The sequence below is a fragment of the Anoplolepis gracilipes genome, chromosome 1, assembly GCF_047496725.1.
Source record: "Anoplolepis gracilipes chromosome 1, ASM4749672v1, whole genome shotgun sequence".
Taxonomy (NCBI): Eukaryota; Metazoa; Arthropoda; class Insecta; order Hymenoptera; family Formicidae; genus Anoplolepis; species Anoplolepis gracilipes.
In genome coordinates this window covers 21,910,073-21,922,463 of record NC_132970.1, presented here as the reverse complement: position 1 = coordinate 21,922,463, position 12,391 = coordinate 21,910,073, and the positions used below count along the sequence as shown (strand labels likewise).

The following is a 12,391-nucleotide window of genomic DNA, read 5'->3' as shown; positions in this document are numbered from 1 at the left end:
CCGAAGAAAATGAAATAAAGGATACATCTGTTTGGTGGAGCATAATTTTCCGTTTCTTGGACCACCCCTGCCTTCGAGCCACGTTGTTGCCAGCCCGTGTTGGCCACAAGTCGTTAATGAAAATCAAACAACGGAAAAATTACATCCACTTGGCGGTAACCATCGTTTCAGTCTTTTCACCCCTGAGACTTTTCAGGGGCGGTTTTGCCTTCGTCAGCCTTTCCTTTCCTCCACTGCATCAGCGAGGGCTTCTAGTGGTCTCTCCCTTGGTCCACCATGTTCTTTCAGTAGCCTCTTCGTTCTTCTTCTGTGTGTGTACCTCTTCTCTTCCTCTCTTGTTCGGCCTCCTCTTTCCGCGTCTATCCTTCGTTAATCTACTGTTTCTTTGCGAAAATGGAATTAATAGAAGTCGTGTTTGCCGCTGCTCGATATTACAATATCGCGTTTGATGTAACGGGAAAGTCTAACGGTGTTTGCACAACTACAACGAGAGTCTGAAAACTGTTGTTTCTTCGTGGCAATGTTTGAGCTATCTTTTTCGGAAAAACTGAAAAAAAACCAAAGTTAAAGGGTATTTTAAAACATTAGTAGATTGATATTTTGTTGTAGCTTTTATTAAAATTTACGCGTAAATTTATTATATTCAATTTTCCGCTCATGTTGGAGGACCTCTGCGAAAAAAACTTTCAAAATACTGGTGGTTAAAACTTTAACACGATCAGACATTTTAAATAAATTTCTCTTTTAATAATGTAAAAGTATGCGCTTTGAATGTGCTCGCGTAGTTATTGCGACAATTGACTTAATTTAATCTAAACGGGCGCAATATATTGTGCGAGATCCAAGCTCAGGTATCCCGTGTTTTTTGCTTCATTCCTTTGGCAAGGAAGCCACGAGATCCGCCAGCCGGAAAGTCAGAAGCGAAGAAAGGTCTTTTCATAATTCAAACGGCCACTAATTGATACTGAATTATTAACCGGAACGAAAGTAAAACACAGCCTCCTCCGGCGCGAAGAGATTACCTGGCCATTGCCTAAGGATCTGGTTCCCGGTTTCCTGGAATAGGAAAACATTGTTTTAACAGTACAATACATTGTTTTGTGTTTGTATAAATAACGTTTGTTAGTTGAAAACCAATTTTTGTTTTTTTATTTCTATTTATTTTAATCAGGTTTTTATTTTATTATAAATTTGTATGCTAATAGTGATGTGATATTAAATATTTTTAAATTGTAAATTGTCTTTTACATATGAATTATAAGCAATTGAAAATGAAACGTTTTTCCGTAATTAATATTTAAACTTTAAAAATATGTAGATAATTAGAGAGATATTTAACTTCAAATTATTTTATAAATTTTGTTCGAAGGAGGTTCTTGGAAGGAGGTTTTGTTATAGAATAATTTACAAAAGCAGTTTAAAGAAGCAAATGAAATGCAAGTTGCAAGATCTACAAGACCCCCGTATATTTATAGATTCTTCTGGTTGCCTACTAATGAATCCGGCCGGAAGCACATATCCTATAGAAATGGGAGAAGAAATGGGAGATTGTCGCTGCGACGACACGTACGACGTCGCACATTTCGCGATGCGTACGCGAAAATCGCTGAACCGATGGATGTAAGCAAACCCGCAGAATGTCGAAATTACTCTCTCCGATGCACCCTCTGTTCGGGTTTCTCTGTTCATCCGTTCTCGTTCTCTCACCCTTCTCCCTCCGAATGTCGGCCCTACGCTTTCGCGGGTGCACGCACACTTTCTCGCTCCCTCCATCTCCTCGGCTCCATCTCTCTGGGCAGTCTCGACCTTCTGTATCTCGCCTATCCAGCTGCGACAATCCCACACCTCTATGCGTTAATTTCTGTACACACAGACAACGGATACCTACGGGAGAACATACCGCGGATATCGTTTACCTTGCATAATGCCGGCGATCTTTGTTTCTTCCTTTGCCCCACGTTCGTCACATTATTTCGAGAGGCCACTTTTTCGCGAAACTTTCATCATTTGCAAAATATGTCACGGACAGTGTAAATACATTTAGTACCCGTGTAAATATTTTCCTACAGATAATTTCTAACATGATGATTATTTACACCATTAATTACTCAAAAGTAAAGAATTACGCAGATTATAAATTGGCTAAATTGTTTCTTGCAAAATTATCTCCGATAAGAATTCTTTCTCAAGTACGAGTATAATTACATTATTTGTATTGTATACATTTATGAAATCAATATTTTTCATTATTTTAAAAAGTACTTACCCTATAGTTAAATAAATAATGTTTATTATAGAATTGTCAAAAATTTCAACATACATATGTAGTTTGGCGATAGTTAATGATGACGTAATTGAATTGAAAGTTTTTGTAACGATCGACACGTTCGAGACACCAGGCGATCGACAAATTCTGCAAGGGACCGACGAATGAAGAGTCGTTGAATGAAGGTTAGCGAATCGTACTAATTGATACCGATGGAAGGGCGTTTCTACATTGTCAACCGAAAGAATCAGCTCCGATAAAAGTTCGTCCGGGGTCGTCATCGTGATCCGTTTGGTCGTGTCGTTGCACTAAAATAAACCTTCGAAACGAGTGGCGGCGACCAGGTAACTCCGGGACTCCGGCGTAGATAGAGGGTTAGGTTCGGGGGAAAAGAGTCGAGAGGGAGGGAAGGCGGAGGAGGTCGACGGCGATGGGTCCGAGTTTTTGAGAGGCTGACGAACCAATCACGGGGCCATCTATAATGTACACAGCCCGTTAACAATTGAGACCAGAGACATTCCGTCCGCTTGGTCCTAGCCATTCTCCAAATATCCGCCATGGTCAATCGTCCCAGGAAACCTGTCTGCCCGCACCCTCCACCCTCCGCCCAGGCAATTCTGCCTCTTTTCTCTTTTCCGGCAGCCGAGCACGTGAAACGTTAGTCGGACCGTCGACCAAAACGAACGCCCGCGGAATCGTTAATTCCTCTCAATATTGCACGTCCTTTTCAGAAGCCACGTCAAGTCACTAGCGGATGTCCCTTCGCTGGCCGAAGGGGCGTAAGTGGCGTTTCTAACTCAACTCGACTCGCCTCTCGCGATTATTTTCTCCGAGATAGACGTTTTGCAGCGCGAACGGGAAGTGGAAAGTTGAGGACACATTTCACAGCTGGAACTCTCTTTTGCTAGGAAAGCACCTAATTGCATAAATTTCGTTCGTTCGATCGACGATTTAGTCATTCCAAAAGCTATATATTTAACAATTCTTAATAAAAATATAGACTATATATTTATAAAAATATATATTTTTATGAAAAAGTATTATTTATTTATTATACATAAAAAATATTATACATATATTCAGTAGCAAAAATCGAAAAATTGTTCGCACCTTTAACGTGCAAGCACCGAGTTTGCAGCAAATACTTTCTGCGTGGTCCCCAATTTTATTTATTATCCCTAAATTCTCGTTCTCTTCGAACAGTTGGCGACGATAGCGACAGTCGGTCGGAATCTGCGGGGTAATTTGTATTCCACATTTCTCGCGAAACGATGGGGGCGTCGAATACTCATGTCGCGTCTGCTTTCTCATCCTCCCTTCTTTCACTCTCCCTCTCACGTACGTCCGTAAGACTCTTACACACACTCGGGCCAGTGAGTAACGTCTGATTATGCGAGCGCATGGCTGCCCGTAACGCGATTTAATATTAAAATATTATGACAAACGTCAACAGGAGGCGGGTGTAAAGAGACGCGTTTCTGATTGGCCCGCGACCGCGTGAATACGAAACGAGAGACAGGGACACCTCGCCAACCCTTGTTTTGCCCTTCACTACTGTTCCCTTTTTGCTTCTATAACTGAAACTCAGAAGAGTATTCCGGCAGATAAAGCGGATAAGGGGACCAGGTGTTAATCCAGTTGAAAACGCGGTCTTCCGGTTTTTAATTCCATTATCCTTTTTTGTATCTTGAAAGAGCCTGCGATATCAAGTAAAATTCTTGAAATCATCGTCTACACGTGTATAATAATTTTGACAATCTCTATCATATCTGTTTTATTTTGTTCATATTTTCAAATATTATTTTTATATAAATGCCTTCCGCACATGTTTTAAATTAATTTTTATATTTTATACTTTTTTCTATATTTTTATATAAAAAATAATTTTTATCATTAATTAAAGAAATATATATAAATTAAAAAAACTATCGATATATATTGTATAATAGTTCTTTTTAAAATTTTAATTTAGAATATTAAAACAAATCTTAAATATAAAAAATTATTATGAGTTATTGAACGCCTTGATAAAACAGCTATGTTAAAACAGTGACCGGGATTGCAAAATTGGCAAACATTCGATGTAAAATATGCATATATAAAAAGCCAAATCTGAATTCATTGTGCAAGCGGACCGTCGGTACCAGTGTCGATTTAAACGTTGGCTTTTTTCTCGTGCAAAAGCATCATCTGCAACGCGAGCAAGCATGCACACACGAAGCGTGTTGGACGAGGCTCAACGCACGTAGTTTAGTCCGTGTATCGTCGACATGCAGAAAAGCGCGCTGAATAAACACTCCTGATAGCGTGCTTGTAACGAGTTTAAAATCTAACGATATCCCATCGGTTTGGAAGGCGGCCGAACGCTCGCCACTCGCCAGCTATCGAACAATCGCCTACACAACAGAAATTCCGATACTCGTTTTGTATTCATCATTTCCGCATATCAGCTGATATTGATATCCTCCCTTTTTCTACCCAGCAGTTATAAAACGATTGCTGTTGATTGTTCGTTATTAAATCGTGATAATCGTATCATTAAACGGCTATATCCTTTTATTTTTCATAAAATGAGTGATTTTTACAAACTCGTTAAATATTGAATTGTTTTTGCAAACTCGTTAAATATCAAATATATTTTGTATACATTATTAAAATAATTATTCTGCGATTAAGCAGATGATAAAAAACTAAAAAAATATGTTATTTGTGACTATATAAAAAAATTTCGTTTTATTATAGATACATTTCTGTGTAATATATCCTATTAGTTTTATTTTTCACCTTAGAAAATTTCCAAAGATGAAAGTAGAATAAATTTACTCGACTGTCTATATAAAAAAAAAACAAGTTAAATTACAAATTCACATTTATGAAAAAAATTGCTATATTAGATATTCGATAAAAAATTGGTGAGTCATAGTTGTCTAAATATCTCGGCTACCCTCGTTCCAGCAGATGAAGCGGAAGAGGCGTAATAGAAAGTTCGGCAACGAGCAGAACCGAAAGTATCACGACGAGGGTGTACATAAGGAACTCATATACAGCCATGGAAGATTTGGTATGGGAGGTTGCTGCGGTATGGAGGGGGAAGAAGGAAGGAATAAATCCAAACAGTAAACAGAGCGGAGCTTGCGGGGAGAGAAACGTTGGTGAAAATTCTAATATATAAAAGATATGAGAGCCCGCGCGAGGGGGTTGAACTCGAAGAAGCCTCCGGGATTCAAATAAGTGGCGTTACGCGAGGTACCCGCCAGGGCGAGAGGGTAGGGGAGGGTAGGGGTCGAAGGAATCTGAACAGCCAACAACAAGCGCGGCCTCCGACCTTTATTTAACCTTTTCTTAAAAGAGTCTTAGGAGTCCCTCTTATCTGTAGTCGATGGCCCTTCAACGTTGGTCCTTATACTTTCATTCTTCCGTACTCTTATATCTTTTTCCTTTGGTCCCCGTGTACATACGTCGAGCTTCATCGTCTTTTTCTCTTATCTTCTCCCCTTTCCCCTAAAAACTCTTATATTTTCGCAACGAATAACGAGTAACCCTTTCCGCGATGTTCGCGATTTCGCTTTAAGAATATTTTCGTTTCTTCATTAAAAGAGGGACGCTAAGTTGATATTAATGAATTAAAGGACGACTGTGAGGCTAAAGGATAAACAGAAGTAGATTAAATAATTTTACCGATCATCGCATTTCGCTAATTTCACGGATAAACGATATTGTTCGCAATCTGAGCGAATATGCATGATTTTACTTATTCGTAGATAGAATTTTGTTTTAATTTATATAACAATTGTATTTTAAATCTTATAAAATATTTCTAAGCAAGAGCAGAACTAGAACAGAAAAGAAACCTGATTAATTTGCTTAATGTATGTACATAGAAACTGAACTCTCTTATTCAATACTGCATTATTCTGAAATTAGAAAATATAATTATTTTAATTATTTTCACACTAGGACAACATATTGATTTCTATTATTTACATATAATGCAATGCAATTAAAAAATATAACTTTATGTTTTGTTATATATTGTAGTAAAAAGTCTTTTTTTTTCTCAATGATAATCAGAAATATATATATATATATATATATATGTATATATTTAAAATTTGAATAAAAAATTGTATGAATGAAAAATTGAGCAGTCTACGTAAAATGAAGAGATGTAAGTTGACGTGAACCGCGGAGTTCGTGATTACAGTAACGAAAAAAATAAGAATTCGACAAGGGCTTGAGACACACGAGCAAAATTCTATAAAGTGACGTGCCTTTTCTTCTGTTTTCCTTCATCGCCTTCTAACTTTATCGTCCTCCTCTTTTCCCTTTTCTTTCTTTCTTTCCTCTGCCTCGCAGACTTCACTTCGAAACGCCACGCGCTGGCGCTCCTGACTAAACACTGATAACGTGCGCCATGGAATTTCTTTGCATGTTATAAACATACGTAATCGTACACAAATAAGATTAGCATAGGACTCGGCATGCTGGATTTGCAAGAGACACACGGTCTCTCATCCGCGAGACAATCGTTTCGTAGCGTCGTGCACAAAGGCAAACGTATTTTAAATTTATCTTCGTCTTTCGCGGCCGATGGGATATTTGATTCAGAAAGACGGAGGTTTCTGGTTGACTGGATCATATAAAAACGGCTAGTCAGCACAACCGAATAGCACAAAATGACATCATTTATACTATATTACACATAAATTATAAATAACCTAACACGCAAATAATAAATAATTTTTATGCAAATTGACTTATATAATTCTTGCAGTTGTATCAATCATAATTATATATGTACGGAATTATTTACTGCATATTAACAGAGAGAATTTTTCAAAACTATTTTTAGACCGTAATGACATATGTAATTATAAACATGATTTCATATTATAAACACATTTGTGATGAGTCATATACCGCATATTTACGGAACGTTTCTACTGATTAGAATAGAATTAACGGAGTCGGCACTTTTGAGTAATGTTAGATAGGGACAAAAATTTTACTGTGTAAAGACACAAAAAAGCGAGGGAATATTTTCGCGAGATAAATACATCGGAAAACGCGCTTCTCTTCGACAAGGTGTTTTGCTGTTCTGTTGGATCCTTGGATTGATAAATATTTGCACAAGCAATGCGTCCCGAGACACGTGTGTTTGTGGTAATTACTTTGTTGCGTGACGATTGTTTGTTATGCAATTCGGTTCTCCGACGAAGGCACGAAGTGCGAGGCCAACGGGCACTCAAATTGGAAATATTTTTAACTGAACGTGTCTTTTTTGTACATCATTTTGTTTGCTAGTGTACGTGATATAACATATATGTTTAAAATAAATGTTGACAAAAACAACTAATTGATTAGAGCGATACGTGTGTGTGTACACACACACACACACACACACACACACACATATATAGTATTATACATATAATAAATATCTTGTCAGTTTTATTACAGTTGCATCATTATTTTGCTTGCGTCTACATTTTAAAATATTTACTTTAATAAAAATAAACTGATAAATATTAAACATATACTTATATAGAGATTATATATTTGACAGTTCATAAGAAACAATGGAAATAATTTATTTACATAAATTAATAAATTTTAAATACACATGCAACAATAATTAAAATTTAATTTTGAAATTTAATTTCTGCAAATTTCTTGTAAGTACAATTATTTTAAAATAATCATTTTTTGTTAAAAAGATTTAATTTTTGTCATACAATTTAAAACTTTTTCCTTAAAACTATATCGGAAAATGTTACAATGAAAAACAGAGAGAGAAAGGAAAATCTACTAGAAAAATTCTAAAGTTATTTTAACTTTATATTTATACAGAATGTAGATAATTTGAAAAACAATATTTCTTGATGCCATACACACATTCAAAGCTATTACTTGTATATTACGAAACTTCACTCAATCGTTGCGAAAATATGAGGATTTGTAACACAAGGTTATTTCTAAGGTGATACATTTTATTAAGGTAATTAAAGATAACATATTTTTAGGAAACGGCGTGTTTCTAATACCGTTCCATTATATCATACAATAATATAATAATGAAGAACTTATCGAGACATCTGGAACGCGCTGGAAAGTTTCGACCCTCGATCGTACCCTCGTAGCAAGAAGCGAGCGGAAGAGAAGCTGAGTGCTCGGTTCCGCCTTTACACTCGACAATCTGCTTGATGATAGAACTTAATAAAACAAATCTCGCTGTGTAAACAGCCGAGGAGACTCGAACCGACGTCATTCAGACAACAGCGAGTTTTCCTTCGAGCCAGCCAATGATGACGGAGCCGAGAGCTGGCCCGCTCGAATACCATTAGATAAGATCAATATTGTTCAAAATACGGTAGAAGTTTAACGCATGTACATTACGTGGTATTTATATCATGAATATTCCGCCCGAAGCTGCTCTTAGCTTCCCCGCTATTCTGCGTTGTGCTATCTTTCTCATTTAACCCTCGTTTCCTTATCTCGAAATTTGTCGCTGCGTAAATACCGATTAAAATCTGGATGTTCAAAATGTAACTCTTTGCCGACGTTTTACGACAAATTATAATTTTTCCATGAGGCAACAGCCTTTTGATCGAGCTCTCGATCTCCATTTTCGTATTTCAGGCTACTTCGCTGTTTGCAGCCTTGAAACAGCAGCAACAAGCTCGCGACAGCGTCTTCTCGTCGCGGGAACGCGATTGCCGTGACAGGGATCGTCTGTCTACGACTCGCAATCGTGATCCCGGCAGGGGTAACATTGCGGAGACCGGTGGTGGCAACGGGGCTGCTGATCAACAGCAGCAGCAGCAGCAGCAGCAGGATCTTAGTATCGAGTACCAAAGCAATGGGAAGCTCAGTCCCGCCGGACACGCAGTGACAGCAGCACCCATGACCCAGCAAAAGCAGCCAATTATCACGCAGCAGTCGCAACAGCCCAGTTCGGGGGCGCCAGGGCCCCAACCTAGTCCGCACCAGAGCCCGCAAGCCCCGCAGAGGAGTTCACCGCCGAATCCTTCCCAGGGCCCGCCACCCGGTGGCCCGCCAGGGGCACCGCCGTCGCAGACTCCCTCACAGATGATGCTTAGCTCGGCGAGCGGCCTCCATCAAATGCAACAGCTGCTGCAACAACACATACTCAGCCCTACGCAATTGCAGTCCTTTATGCAGCAGCACACATTGTACATGCAACAACAACAACAACAGCATCATCAGGTAAAGTTTTTCTCTTTAAGTCTTTCAACGTTATACGCATTTATTTTATAAGTATTTATTTTTATTGCGAATACTTAATAACATATACATATATTGTGATTATTTACAATATTTTCTTATTTCTTTATTTCTTATTTTTCTCAGTTTAGATAAGATATATTTTATACGAGATAATACAGACCGAAATAAATATTTTATTCAACGAATATCTTTTTCAATTTAACGAAAATATTTATATTAAATATATTTTCATATTTTTTATGGAATTTTTAATTTTACTATACTAGAATATATACTATGATGGTTTTAGATTGTAAAATGCTATCATTAAATTAGATGTTAGATACATAGTAGATTAATCTATTTTTTGAAATCATAAAATGTTGACGTTACAATTAATTTTAAATTAATTTTGTCGTATAATTTTGCAATTTACAAAGCCTTTGCATTTAATTCTGACATCTTTCATCTTCTTGTTTAATTTAAATATTATTTAATATTGTAGGATTCATCTTCCGATCATGCATCTAACCAGGAACGTTTTGGCTACTTCTCTTCTTTAAAAAACGTAAGTGAAATTTCTAATCTTTTTTTCGTATCATATAAAATTTATAATCAATAGGAAAGAGGCTTTATACTACACTATGAGGCACTGTAATCAACAAAGCAATCAATAATGTAAAGTAACCAGTTATTAAAATGCTTTCGTTAGATTACTTTCCATTTTACTCTTTATATTGATTATTTATTATATAAAGTGTTACTAATATACAGTACACTTACTAATATCGCCCAATAATAATATCAATAAATTTATAAATCAGTATTCAAAAGCATCGTTCATTAGAATAAATCTCCTTTTTTTAACAAAAATAATTATTTTATAGAGTTATTTATTTGACAAATATACATAGGCACAAATTTTTGACAAAAATTTTTTATCATTTTTGTACAAATATATATATAATATATATATATATATATATATATATATATATATATATATATATATATTCATATTATATATAATTTGTGCTACGAATTTTATTCGTAGCACAAATATTATGTCGGTAAGTGAAGAATTTTAAATTAAATTCTTAATTAAATAAACGAAATGGAAACATAAGGCACTTTTGTGAGAAAGCAAATCTTAGAAGAGGTTTTGAATTTCGGTATACGCGCAATTCGTGGCCGACAGAACTGCCGGGAACTTCGATGCTGTAGCGAGAGGGTTGATACTCGGTCTGTGTAAACAGGTAGTCCCTTCTATATCGTTACAATAACAATACACGTCGCACGAACCACTTTTGCTATCTAGCCGCAGTGTTATCCTGGCGCCTACGATCCAATAAGCACTCTGATATTCTTTTTCAAAAATATCTACGCACCCAACAACAAATATTTTTCATATCGCATGTAGTTTATTGTAGCAGAAACTATTCTGAGAAGAAGAAAGTATGCGAGTCTCTTCTGACTTGGACATGTGTGTATTATATTGTATTTAATAATTTTCTAAAGGTGGATTATACGTATATTAAAGGCATGACATTAATCTTTATACAATTTTTATTACAAAATTTTATTTATATTATTTATATATTTATAATATTTTTATTACAAAATTTGATTAGAGTAACAGTAAATAAAAGTTTAACTTATAGTTTACAAAAGAAAAATTTGCTTAGAGACTTATTTTCTGTCGTCAGCATTTATAATTACGAAAAAAAACCGCATGAGAAATAAAACAAATATGAATTATAAAAAAATTATACGTCGCTTAATTGAATACGGAAGATGCTTATCAGAGAACGTGTTTGCGCTCATTAATCGTGCAGTTTATAGTAATATGATAAAACAGGCGGGGAGGTACCTCGAAGTTTGTTTTAAAATATCCTCGAGGCGTACGAGAGACCGAGAAATGAAATAGGCGGAGGGGATAACTCTAGAGGATGAGGTAAGCAATTAAGCATCGCCATCAACCGTTGTGTCTCGTTGTTTGTCTTCGAGGTGCCCATCAACTGCCCTCTATCTTTTTGCCCCCTCGGTGCCGCGAATTATCTGCGCCCGTGATTTATTCATCATTCCAAGACGCAAGTGCCGCCTTCGTCTTTTTTTCCCTTTCTTTTTTATTCCGGCCAACTAATTTGGCAGGAGTGAAATGTTCACTTCCCTGACGTTTAATAATAAACCGCCGACGATACCGTTTGATTCATAATTAATTGTTTCGATCTTTTAACTTTTAAGAAATATTCTGTGGAAGAATTACATGAGACTTGCTGTAATTAATACGATACTTACAAATTAAAAATAATCGACTTTTTCTTTAAACTCTTCATGGATTATATAAATTAAATCGTTTACTTTTTATAATAACAATTTTAAGTTATAACAATATAATTATAAATTTATATTGAACTGATATTTTGATACACATATTTGGACAAAGCCGAATTTGTTTTATTTCAGCATCAGCATCAACTTGCAGAACTCAATAAAAAACAGTTGGAGCAAGCAATGCAGCAACTGCAGGAACAGTTGCAACTGAATTTATTTCAGCAGACGCATTTATTGCAAACGGCAGACAAGAAGAAGGCATCGGCACCTCTCCAACAACTAGCGATTCAGCAACAGCAACTGATACAGCAACTGCAGATAACACAGAGGCAATATCTGTTGCAACAAGGACTGAGTCTTCAAGGCCACAATCCTTCTTCAGGTATTTATTACACTAAAATCGAAATGCTTGATTTTTTTGATATTTAGTAGCCAAATAGATTTACGTGTTATTGACATTTATAGAGAATATTGCAAATATACGAGATAATAATAATTAAGTATTATATGATGTAATAAAAATTTAATATAATAAAAAATTATATAAACATTTCCCAGAAATAA

General features: G+C 36.1%; 1 protein-coding gene across 19 annotated transcripts in view; it reads left to right on the top strand.

Moving 5' to 3' along the window:
- Nucleotides 1-12,391, top strand: part of Foxp (forkhead box transcription factor P) — a 292,578-nt gene that overhangs the window by 254,054 nt on the left and 26,133 nt on the right. For all 19 annotated transcript variants that reach the window (XR_012047024.1, XM_072895391.1, XM_072895353.1 and 16 more), the window contains 3 exons: nucleotides 8,906-9,493; nucleotides 9,999-10,061; nucleotides 11,960-12,209. Coding sequence is in view for 18 of the 19 variants with exons in the window: in XM_072895391.1 (XP_072751492.1) it covers nucleotides 8,906-9,493; nucleotides 9,999-10,061; nucleotides 11,960-12,209 (901 nt within the window). In the remaining variant the exon portion in view is untranslated. The remainder of the gene's footprint in view (nucleotides 1-8,905; nucleotides 9,494-9,998; nucleotides 10,062-11,959; nucleotides 12,210-12,391) is intronic.